Raw genomic sequence first — 12,556 nt, forward strand, 5'->3', positions numbered from 1 at the left:
GAGGTGTGCATGTGAGTGTGAGCGAGGAAACTAGCATATAAGCTCACAATACACGATGATGGAGGAAGGAAGCGGGGCAGAGGGCGCATCCTTGGGACCACCATGGGGAGAAGGACCTGGGGACGGGTGGTCAGCACGGGCCCCTCTGAGGCGGCTGCGGCGTGTGGAGGGAAGAGGGAAGGCTGCTCCAGACAGAGGTGGGGCCGAGCTTCATCAGCCCGAGCGATAAGAGGACTGGCCGGTTGGGGCAGATCGCAGAGGCCCGACTTGGCCGTAGGAAGGACCCGAAATGGAAGACTCAGCCTAGGCTCAAAGTACCACGTGGATGCTAACTGCCCAGTTTGTGGCTGGGCCATCTCCTCTGAACCCCAGCCACTGCTCGTTCCCTTGATGTTCTTGCGGCATCTCATACTTAACGTGTCCCAAGGAGAGCCCCCATCATCCTCCCGGGTTGCCTTCATCTCACACCATCCCCCCACTTCTGGATATGCCGCTCCTGTTCACTGCCCCACCCTCATAGACACCCACAGTAATGCATGAGCGGCAGGGGGAGCCTTTGAAAATGGCACCTCTCTGCTCCAAAGGTTCTACCTTGCCAAGTAAAAATAACAGCCACCTGGTCAGCACGTGTCCTGCAGATCCTCGCATCCCACCACCCCTCCGACCCCCTGACCTTTTTTTACTCCTGTTCCAGCTGCAAGGATGTTCTTGCTGTTCCCGCCTCAGGGCTCTAGCACACACCCTTCCTTCCTTCTAGAACACTCTTCCTCAGAGCAGAGTTTCCATTGGCTGGGTTATTTTTTTTTTTTTAATTTTAGTAGGTACTTTAAAAAAAATTATTTAATTTTATTTATGTTTGGCTGTGCCGGATCTTGGGTGCTGCGTGCGGGCTTTTCTCTAGTTGCCTCTAGCAGGGGCTACTCTCCAGTTGCAGAACATGAGCTGCTCATCGCGGTGGCGTCTGTCGTTGTGGAGAACAGGCTCTAGGCATTCAGGCTTCAGTAGTTGCGGTTCCTGGGCTCTAGAGCACAGACTCAGTAGTTGTGGCGGACGGGCTTAGTTGCTCCGAGGCATGTGGGGTTTTCCCGGATCAGGGACGGAACCCGTGTCTGCTGCATTGGCAGATGGATTCTTTACCACTGAGCCACCAGGGAAGCCCAGAGCTGGATCAGGCTTGCTAGGGGCAGAGTGGAGTTAGGATGTATTATTGCAGGATGTTGTGCAGTGTCCCTGGCTTCCTGGAGCACCTTTTCCCAGTGAGACAACCAGAAATGTCTCCAGGCGTCACCAAGAGTCCCCTGGGGGGAGCAGTCGCCTCCTGCAGGTCTTTGCTCACGTGTCCCCTTCACTCCGAGGCCTTCCCTGACCAGCCCACGGGGATGTCACCAACTCCCTGCGGTCGCATCCGTTCCCACTGCTTGGTGTGTCTGCAGAGCGCTTGTTGCTGCCTTGAAAGTTCCATTTTCCGTCTCTATTTTTGCCCTCGCTGAAATGCCAGGAGGGATCATGTCTGTCCCATCACTGCTGAAGCCAGCACCCGGAACAGGGCCTGACACCAGGAAGGTGCTGGAATACCTGTCACTCCCGCTGGAATGAGTACATGACAGGTGTTGAGGGATGGCCGGTCCTAGGTGTGAAGCAGGCAGGAGGAGGCGGGAAGCCTGTGGGGGAGGAATCACTTTGCTGATGCTGCCTCCGCATTTGAAAGACACATTTGCCTGGGGCCGGGGGCCAGAGCCTTCTGGCCAGAATCTTCTGTGCAAAGACATCAGTAAAGAACCCACCTGCAGAGCAGGAGACGCAGGTTCGATACCCAGGTCAGGAAGATCCCCTGGAGGAGGGCATGGTAGCCCACTCCAGTATTCTTGCCTGGGAAATCCCATGGGCAGAGGAGCCTGGCGGGCTACAGGCCATGGGGTCACAAAGAGTCAGACACAACTGAGCAACTGCACACTGTTGTGTGCCAGGCGGACATCGTCATGTGGATAGGAGAACCACTCACCGTGTGTCGGGAATTCTTGGCGCTTCTCGAACTTGCACAGGAATGCTGGCAATAGTGGTGAAATGGGGGTTCTGATTCAGGAGGTCTGGGCCCGGCCAAGACTCGGCATTTCTCACAAGCTCCCAAGTGATGCTGCTGCTGGTATGGGTGCTGTGCTCTGAGTGGCTCAGCATTTCCCAGGAAGACACGTGCTGGATGGGGCGTGCCCGCTCCTGCACGAGCCCCGTGGGGCCCCCAGTTCCCCACTGTTTAACCGTCACAAGTAAATACCGAGTGTGGGGGGTGGGTCTGGCAGTGTGGGGCCGGTGGCCTGCCTTGATGGGGGAAGCCCTGGACCAGCACAGAGCAGGGAGGCCGGGGCCTCAAGCCAAGAAGCCTCCCCGGACCTGCAGAGAGAACTTTGCACTTGAGCTGAGCCTCACCGCCACCGGAAACCAAGCCACACTGAGGCAGGAGGAAGCGCCCGCCCACCCTCCTCTGTGGTTTTCAGTCTTTCCTTCCCCTGTGGGTGCTTGCCTTGCTGTCTTTTGGGTCCTGGATGGGGCCTCTCGGGGCTGGGGAGGAGCAGATGCCCCAGGAAGGTCCCTTGTTCTCTCTTTGAAGTAAAAACATACCAAACTGGAAGGAAGTAGCGGGTGTGAGGAAGTGCATGGGGTGGTGAGTGCTGGATTCAAAGCTCTTCTTGTAACTGTGTGACTATAGCTTGGTCACTTCACCTCTCTAGGCCTCATTTTCTCATCTGTAAAATGGAGGTCATTGACCTCTCCCATCATTGGGATACGGGGGTGATTGAACATGCCTGAGCTCACAGAGCACTCAGCCTCAGAGGATACAAGAGGGCCTCAAGCAGGAGAGTTTCAGTTCAGTTCAGTCGCTCAGTTGTGTCTGACTCTTTGCAACCCCATGAACTGCAGCACAGGCCTCCCTGTCCATCACCAACTCCCGGAGTTCACCCAAACTCATGTCCATTGAGTTGGTGATGCCATCCAACCATCTCATCCTCGGTCGTCCCCTTCTCCTCCTGCCCTCAATCTTTCCCAGCATCAGGGTCTTTTCAAATGAGTCAGCTCTTCGCATCAGGTGGCCAAAGTATTGGAGTTTCAGCTTCAACATCAGTCCTTCCAATGAACGCCCAGGACTGATCTCCTTTAGGATGGACTTGTTGGATCTCCTCACAGTCCAAGGGACTCTCAAGAATCTTCTCCAACACCACAGTTCAAAAGCATCAATTCTTTGGCGCTCAGCTTTCTTCACAGTCCAACTCTCACATCCATACATGACCACTGGGAAAACCATAGCCTTGACTAGATGGACCTTTGTTGGCAAAGTAATGTCTCTGCTTTTTAATATGCTGTCTAGGTTGGTCATAACTTTCCTTCCAAGGAGTAAGCGTCTTTTAATTTTATGGGCCCCAAGGATGTGAGCCCAGGGGCCCCGTGTGGGCAGACCCTTCCCGCTGGTCACTGGGGCGGCGTCGCTGGACCACTGGCCACAGTGGGTCAGCTCCTGCCCCCGAGCAGTGCCCCGCCCCCAGTGCTGGGCTCTGGGTGATACAGGGCAGTTCCCATAGGTGGGGGGAGGCCTTGGGCTGAGCTGGTTCGACCAGCCTGATGGGCACCTCGGGGCTCGAGGGAGAAAAGGAAATGAGACTGAAACTGGCCTTTACAGGACTGTAGAGTCAGAACCCGCTTTTTACCATGATCCCCAGGATTTGTGTGCAAGTTTGTGTTTGAGAAGTGCCCAAATTCCCTAGTTTGGGGGGCACAGGGGTTGCACCGCACGGCTTGCAGGATCTTCTTAGTTGCTCGACCAGGAATTGAACCTTGGGGCCATGGCAGTGAAAGCACAGAGTCCTAACCACGGGACTTCCAGGGAACTCCCAAGAGTTCTCTGCTTGCACCAGGCGGTTCTCCTGTCCACGTACCTTTGTGCAAAAGATCCTTGCAGGAAAGTCCTGGTCCTGTCCTGTTCCGTGCCCTCAGATAAATGCCTCCTTCTGCTGGTGCCAGCCGGCAAAGTTGATTAGGTCCCGAGAACGTGCACGGCAGGGCTAAGAAAGAAAGTAAAGCAAGAGACTACAACAAAGATGGGGTCGAGAGGTTCAGACACGTCTCCACGAAGGGACACAGTCTGACCCCAACTTTATTCAGCATCTTATATTTATACAGAAAAGCGTGAGAAAGACAAGACAGTTGACATTTTTTCTTGGTTGGCCTATACATCTTACAAACAGTCACAAGAAATCTTGAGAGCATGGGAATGGCTCCCTGTTATTATTTCTTACACCAGATAACATTTCTCTGTGCGTGAGAAGTTTGCACAGAACTCCAGGTGTCTGCAGTAAATAAGCGCCTAATCTCTGGGGTGGCGGGACAGAGAGCTATGTTTGCAAGCAAACCCTCAAGGACTGAGGCAGCTCCCAGAGCTGTATCCTTCGGACAAAGGACCCCGTTCTCACGGGCAGCTCCCCGCATCTTTCCATGTCCTAAACTGCAGTTGGCCTTTCCCTGCCTCTGGGCTCAAGGCCTGCAGCTCAACTCGTTGAAGAAGGATGTTGGCAGATACCGCAGAAGTGCCCACTGCCTCCCCAGGACCAGACAGAACTCAGGAGAAGTTGCTCCAAGGCTGGGCATCCAGACTCTAAGTCGGGGCATCGTTCTCAGCAATAAGATGTTACTTCACCTCTCTGCTTCAGTTTCCTCATCTGTAAGGTGGGAATATGTTCCTACTTTCATAATGTAAAGCTCGCAAACAGTACCTGCCACCTGGGGTGTCTATAGAAGGTTAGCTGCTGCTACTATCACCATTATCACTGTTTAAAATGAACTCACTGCGTGTCACACGTTATGCTAATAGCGCCTTGTGTGTGTGTGTGAAGTTGCTCAGTTGTGTCCAACTCTTGGCAACCCCATGCACTGTAGCCCACCAGGCTCCTCTGTCCATGGGATTCTCCAGGCAGGAATACTGGAGTGGGTTGCCATACCCTCCTCCCAGGGACCTTCTCAACTCAAGGATCGAACCCCCAACTCTTATGTCTCCTGCATTGGCAGGCAGGTTCTTTACCATTAGTGCCGCCTGGGGAGCCCAGTAGCACCTTCTGTGTGTTTATCTCACCTAATCACCTCATTACCCCATGATGCTGCCTGGATATTTCCATGATGCCCATTTTATAGATAAGAAATTAAGACTCTGGGATCTGCAGTGCCTCAACCAGGGCATGTGCCTGGTGTGGGGCAGAGCCTGGACTGGCCCCAGCTGTGCTTGGCTTCGCTTCTGCTTTGATATGGGTGTGTGTGGGGGTGGGGTTACTGCTTGGTCTGTACCCAGTTCACAGATGAGGAAACTGAGGCTGGGAGCATCAGTAAGGTGCCCACGGTGAGGGAGACTGGTCCTGGCTTACAGAGAAAGGCAGCTAGGATTCAAGGACACCTGCACAGACCTGCTGGGGGCTGAGGCCAGGACACCGTGACACTGTCTCCCCAGCTCGATTCCTAACATCTGCCTGCCCTCTGTCAGTGGAAGGCCAGACCTCTCTTTGGTTGTTAATTTTCTTCTCTAGTCGCTCAGTCGTACAGTTGGGTTCTTTGAAGTCCTCCTGCCTCTGTCCTCCTCCTGAGATGTTGCCCTCTCATGTCAGCCCGGGGCCCCGCTACCTTTTGTGGGATCTCCTGGTGCCAGGGGTGCTGCTGGTGTGTCCCTCCTTGCCACCTTAATAAGCATGAGGACCTGTTTTCTCCCAGTCCCTTTAGAACCTGCAGCTTTGGCTTCTGTTCCCTCCTGGGGAATCAGTCAGACCCACTTTCCCGGTGTATCCCTGAATGTGGTCCTTCCAGCAGCCCTGGGACAAAGCTCCATTGAGAGCCCCTACCTGGGCTCCACAGGGCAGAGCAGGGTTGTGATGCTCTGCAAGGATCTGCGAACCAGGAGTGCCTCGGGACGCTGAAGGGCAAGGACGCTGGAGGAAGGGGCGGGGCCTGGGGCCAATGCCACGCCCACACCCAATGCTCCGCCCACGCCGACTCTCCCTGCAGCTCACCGTGTGTGCTCTGTGCTTGCGCTGCCTCTGGTTACGGGAGGCCTTGAGGATGTGGTGCTATGGGAACGCGAGGCCTGTACCCATGCTCTCGGGCACCTGAAAGCCCTCGCTCCTCACAGGACACCATGCGTGCTGTGTTCCAGACTTCCTCCCAGGAATGCTCGCCACAACCCTCTGAGGCTCCTGAGTGCAGAAGAGCAAGCCCGAGCTTAAGAGAAGCCAAGTCGCTTGTCCCAGGTGGCAGAGCTGGTAGAACCCCAATGTGATTCCAGAGGCTGCGCCCACTTTGTAGATGAGGAGACTGAGGCTGAGGAAGGGTTGACAGTCACCAAGACTGGCCAAGAAAAGCCAGAGAGGGCTTGGGGTCTCGTGCTAACTAGCCGTGCAGCAGCTGCTGGCTTCCTCTCCTTTCTCCCCACATCCCCTCTCAAACCCCACATAGTCCCTTTGACTTGAGCTGTTCCCATCCCGGGGGCTCTGGGTTTTCCGTGTGTTTCCTCCCGTCACTGCATCTCACTCACGGGTGCCGTGCCAGAGCAGTGCAGACTGTTGGGTGTGTGAACAGTGACGGGAACAGTGAGACGAGCTTTCACAAGCTGAAACACACCCGTGACCCCAAACCAGAGCAAGGGCAGAGCATCCTTGGCCCCAGGCCTCGTGCTGTCTCCTAGTGACCAACCCTGGAGATAGTTGACCATGAACCTGACTCTGAGCTGCACAGGTTAGCGCCTCACCTTTTGAGCTCTATATTGATGAAGCTGTGGTGCAGTGGCTCTTTGCTTTCTAGTTTTTAAAAAATATTTTAGGAATATTTTAAAGCAGACTTGCTCATGCTTGTGCTCAGTTGCTTCAGTCGTGTCTGACTCTTTGCAGCCCCATGGACTGTCGCCCGCCAGGCTCCTCTGTCCATGGGGTTTCCCAGGCAAGAATACTGGAGTGGGTTGCCATGCCCTCCTCTGGGGCGAGGGAGAGGTCTTCCTGACCCAGGGATCGAACCTTTGCCTCCTGCATTGCAGGCAGGTTCTTCAACCACTGAGCCCCCTGGGAAGCCCTTAAAACAGCCTGATTGAGATATAATTCACATGTTATACAATTCATCCACTTAGTCTACAGTCCATATAAGAACATTTTCATCACTGCCAAGAGAAACCCTGTATCTGCTAGCTGTCAACTGTCCCCCAGTCCCTGGCACCCGCCAGTCTGCTTTCTGTCTCCCTGGATTTGCTTATTCTGGACATCTCATATATTCATACATAGAATCATACACCGTGTGGCCTTTTGTGTCTGGCTGCCTTCACTTAGCATCTTGCTCTTGAAGTTCATCTCTGTTGTAGCATGGGTCAGCACTGCAGTCCTTTTTATGGCTGAATAATATTCCAGTGCTGTGGGCCAGCTGCTCTGAGTGGGTTGCCTTCAGAACTGGGAACCTCAGGAATCTGAAATGTTGGCATCCGTTGATGCTGGCTCCTGAGTTTGGCCAGATGCTGCAAGCAAACGAAGCTAGGAGCACTGAGTGGTGGGGAGAGGTGGGAGACAGCTTGGAGAGGGAGAGAAGATGGAGGCATCCGGGCCCCGGGTAGGTCCTGCTTCTTCTGTCTGAGCCTCAGCTCCCCCATCTGTTTGGTGGGGGCAGGACAGGGCTCAGCTGTGTGTTTACAGAGCCTTCCAGCTCTGATGGTGCAGAGTGCCCCTTGTATGTGGCACTTCCTCCTTCCCAGCGTGGGTTGGTTCTAGGTTCAAGTTCTAAATCTGAGGGCTACTGGACATTCTACTTTTAAGTGGCTGATATCCTCCCAGCTTCCCCAAGCTGGGTCTGCCTCCTTATTCCCCGGGATTACCAGCCTGTGTCCTGGGTCCCTACCAAGGCCACTGCCTGTTGAAATCCACAGAGCAGAAGAAAAGGTGAGCAGGAAGCAGGTCCGAGAACAAAGGACAGCCTTATGCGGGAAGGTCAGGCAGCTGGGGACTTACCTGCCTCCATGACTGCAAATTCACAGCCTCTGGGACCCAGCGACACCTGGCCTCAGCCACAGGGTGGCTGTGTTTGAAATTCACCATCTCATACGAACATTTCTCTCTTTCTTTGAACAGCTTTACTGAAATAGAATTCGCATATCCAGCGATTTACCCACTAAAATGTGCAATGCAATTGGCTTTTAGTATGCTTCCAGAGCACTGTATCCATCACCACAGTCAGTTTGACAACGTTTTCATCACCCCCTAAAGAGTCCTCGTACCCTTAATACCGTTCCCCAGCATGGCTCCCAATCCCCTAGCCTCTGGCAACCACGAATCTCCTTTCTGTCTCTATGGATTGATTTCTTCTGGACTTTTCATATAAATGAAATCATACACTGTGTGGCCCAGCTTATTTCACTTAGCACCGTGTCTATACGGTCCATCTGTATTGTGGCCTGTGTCTGTATTTATTTCCTTTTAATGGCTGAATGTGCTTAGCCGCTCAGTTGTGTCCGACTCTTTGTGACCCTATGGACTGTAACCCACCAGGCTTCTCTGTTCATGGGGATTCTCCAGGCAAGAATACTGGTATGGGTTGCCATGCTCTCCTCCAAGGGATCTTCCCAACCCAGGGACTGAACCCAAGTCTTCTGCATTGCAGGCATTCTTTACCAGCTAAGCTACCCAGGAAGCCCACTTCTATCAATATTCACAGGCAAATTTCTATGTGGATGAATGTTTTCATTTCTCTTGGGACATATCCAGGTATATACCTAGCCATGGAATCACTGGGTCATGTGTAACTCCAGGTTTTTAACCTAGTGTGGACACTGTTTTTGAAATCTCCAAGCGAGCAGCTTGCTGCTCTGATTCCAGGATAGCCAACTCAGGGTTTCCCTACTGGGGTATCTGACCCCTCGGAATAGGATGCAGGTCTTGTGTTGCTGCATCTTTCTGGGGGATGGGCAGGGTGGATGTCCGGGACATCTGTCAGATTCCCAAAGGCGCCTCTGAGCCTCCAGGCCCTCTGTGGCCCCGCTGGTCCAAGGGTTAGAGGAGGAGGTGGACCAGTGCAGCGAACCCCAGTCCTGACTTGGGAATTCCAGACCATTCTCGTAGGGCCTGCTCAGAAAACACAACATGAGAGGTGATGAACACGCTCTCTGATGTCATTCTTTTCTCCCTCATTTCCCGGTGTGCCTCCTTGGAAACCCAGGAAGGAGAACTTCAACAACGTCCCTGACCTGGAGCTCAACCCAATCCGGTCCAAAATCGTCCGTGCCTTCTTCGACAACAGGTGGGCCCTTCTCCTGGAATGCTGATGGTGGGTGACTTTGTGGGGAGTGTTTTGCCTTTGTAACCTCTGTCATAACTCATGTTGGTAGGAGTTGTGAGCATGGGCCAGAGGTCTAGCAGTTCTGGATTCGTGGCTAGGTGACTTGGGACAGCTCACTCAGTCTCTCTCAGCCTCTGTATTCCTTAGTTATGGCTGCATAACAAATTGCTCCCCCCCCCCTAAACTTAGCAGTTTCGGAGAAGGCGATGGCACCCCACTCCAGTACTCTTGCCTGGAAAACCCCATGGATGGAGGAGCCTGGTGGGCTGCAGTCCATGGGGTCGCTGAGGGTTGGACACGACTGAGCGACTTCACTTTCACTTGTCACTTTCATGCATTGGAGAAGGAAATGGCAACCCACTCCAGTGATCTTGCCTAGAGAATCCCAGGGACGGCGGAGCCTGGTGGGTTGCCGTCTATGGGGTCGCACAGAGTCGGACACGACTGAAGCGACTTAGCAGCAGCAGCAGCAAACTTAGCAGTTTAAGACAATACATATTTATTAGCTCACCAGTTCTATGCATCAGGGATTTGGGTTCTCTGGCTCAGGGAGGGTTAACTCGGGCTGCAGTCACCCAAAGGCATGACTGGGGGAGGCTCTGCTTCCGAGCTCATCCACCTGGATGTTGGCAGCTCATGAACCAATCCCCAGAGTTACCACACCTGGCAGCTGGGTTCCCTCAAGAGTAAGATGTTCCAGGGAGAAAGAGAGAGAGGGAGGGAGGGAGAAGAGAGAGACTGGGCACTTGAGATGGAATCTATTGGAACTTCATCTTGCACATAACATTCCATCAACTTTTCTTTATTGTTTTCTTCAGAAGTGAGTCTCTGGGTCTCCCCACACTTGAAATGGGGACCTCATGGGGCATGGATACCAGGAAGCAGGCTCACTGGCGCCCTCCTGGGGGCTGCCTCACTTTCCTTATTGATAGAATGATGGTGATACACCTGCCTTGCGGTGTTGCTGTGAGACTGTGCTGAGATGATGTGTGTTGAAGAGCCAGAGTATGCTCAGTGCCCTGGCTTACAGATGGAGAAACTGAGGCAGAGAGAGGCACCATGGACAGTGTCCCAGAGCTGAGGCTAAGGTCAGAGCCCATGTCTCCAAATGTCCAGTGTCGTCAGGGTTGAAAGACTCAGGTATCGGGAGGGACATCACTGTGTCTGAGGCTTAGTGAGGAGGTAGGAGATGGACATGGGGGATGGGCACACTCTCGGGCTGACACCCTGTGTCTGCAGAGATCGCTGAGGAGCAGAGGAGCGGGCAGAAAGAGGAAGGAAGGGAACTGGTGTGTTGAGATCATGTGATAGGTGGGGTCTCCCTGGATGGGCTTCAAGTCATGCGAGCCTGAACCGCCCAGCTCAGTTCTGCCAGGACTATGGGGACCTGAGCCAGAAGCAGGACCTCAGTGCTCATGGGCTGGGACTGGGAAGTCCTCTGGCTGCCCCAGAAAATGCAGAGACCTTCCTCTAGGGCCTGTGGGGTGAGACCTGAGGAGAAAGTGCCCAGGAGTTAACCAGGCAAAGGAGAAACCAGAACTGCATGTGCAAAGGCCCTGTGGCCTAAAGTCCAGATATACAAGTGACAGGGGACTCAGCTGGAACACAGGCTGAGCGTGGGGAGAGGTGTGGGGTGGGCAGGGCGCATCGTGCAGACCCTAGGCCAGCAAGAGGGGTCTTGACTTCAACCCAGGAGCAGCATCAGGGGTGGGGGCACAGATAGGCTTTAAGGCAGGTATGTGGGGCATGAAGCAGGTTGGCATCTTGCAGACGTCACTCTGGCTGCCAGTGGGTTGTCGGGGACTGAGGCCAGGGTCCCTCTGGCTGGAGCCAGGACTCCTGAGTGCAGAGGGATAGCGATGGGTGGCTTTGAGATACCGGAGGGGGTGACAGAGGGCAGAGGAAAGTGAGGGAGCTGGTATCTGAGGAATCACCCTCAGCAAATTGTCACACGTCCCTTCACAGAGGGATAGTTTGAAGTCACGTGGTCCGTGGTGAAGACGGGAGTAGAATTCAGCATCCCCACCTCCTTTTTAACCCTGGTTCTGCCTTCGGAATCCCAGGGTGAGGCCTGGGAGGGTGGGCAGTGAGCAGAGCAGGATTGGAGGGGGTGGGTTCCTGACAGGTAGTGGAGCGGGGATGGGGTGATGTGGCCCCCAACGTGGAGACAATATGGCCCGTGGGGTCTAGGGTTGGAGGTGTCGCAGGAAGATGGTGAAGGGTGACCAGAGTGTCGTGGCGCCTGACACGAGAAGGGGGCGGCGTGCAGATGTGTGTGTCTGTGTGTACACAGGCCCGCGGGCGCCTGCCTGTGAGGCTTGTCTCTGAAAGACGGGATGAGACCGGGGCAGCTGTGAGGTTGGCCGGGCTCCGGGGACCCAGCCTTCTGTGCTTGGAGCTGGAGGGGCTGGTGTCTTCATGTACCGGGTGGGCCAAGATGGGGAGAGGGGGACACCCCAGAGGTCCCAGTGACCCCGCTGCCCCCCGGGCCTGTGGAGCCCACCTGGGGCCAAGGGCTTGGTTCTTCTGTCCTCACCGACAGCCCAGGAGGAGAGTGGCGGGGCTGGAGGGGGACCCCAGGAAACCTCTACTGCCCTGATTGGTGGGGGCGGGGCCGTGGACACCAGGAGGCTGCCTCACTTTGCTCATATACAGAACGATGACGGTAGTAACAGCCCCTGCCTCATGGCGTTGCTGTGAGGCTGTGCTGAGGTGACGTGTGTTCAAGAGCCACGGTACGCTCAGTGCTCAGTCGCATCCGACTCTCTGTGACCCCGTGGACTGTACCTGCCTTCCCCCACTGGCCCCCCCAAGGCTCCTCTGTCCATGGGATTCTCCAGGCAGGAATCCTGGAGTGGGTAGCCATTTCCTTCTCCAGGAGATCTTCCCAACACAGGGATTGAACCCTGGTCTCCCGCATTGCAGGCGGATTCTTTACCATCTGAGCCACCAGGGAAGCTGTTCCTTAAAGCAAGGCTGGCCGGAGGTTGCTTGGCCCTCCGCTGTCCGCTGGGGAACTGGGAACAGGTTCCAGGAGTTGTGTTTTCAGGTGGGGGTGGAAGTTGGGTGTGGCCAGGCTGCTCTCCAGGACTGATACGCTGCCTGCCAAGGGGGCTGGGCCTGGGCCCGAGCTGGAGCAGAAACCTCCCTCCAGCCAGAGGACAAGTGGCCCTGAATCCACAGTCAGAGGCAGGAGAGACCCCCGCCTTGCTTGGAGCATCCA

General features: G+C 54.8%; 1 protein-coding gene across 4 annotated transcripts in view; it reads left to right on the forward strand.

The window, feature by feature from the left end:
* The window catches only part of TESC (tescalcin), a 64,389-nt gene that overhangs the window by 39,319 nt on the left and 12,514 nt on the right, over window positions 1-12,556 (forward strand). For 2 of the 4 annotated variants that reach the window (XM_070769599.1, XM_070769600.1), the window contains exon 3: window positions 9,214-9,294. The exons of the other annotated variants lie outside the window; for them this stretch is intronic. In XM_070769599.1, the coding sequence (XP_070625700.1) occupies window positions 9,214-9,294 (81 nt within the window). The remainder of the gene's footprint in view (window positions 1-9,213; window positions 9,295-12,556) is intronic. 4 annotated transcript variants of the gene reach the window in all.

This window comes from Bos indicus, chromosome 17 (assembly GCF_029378745.1).
Source record: "Bos indicus isolate NIAB-ARS_2022 breed Sahiwal x Tharparkar chromosome 17, NIAB-ARS_B.indTharparkar_mat_pri_1.0, whole genome shotgun sequence".
Classification (NCBI taxonomy): domain Eukaryota; kingdom Metazoa; phylum Chordata; class Mammalia; order Artiodactyla; family Bovidae; genus Bos; species Bos indicus.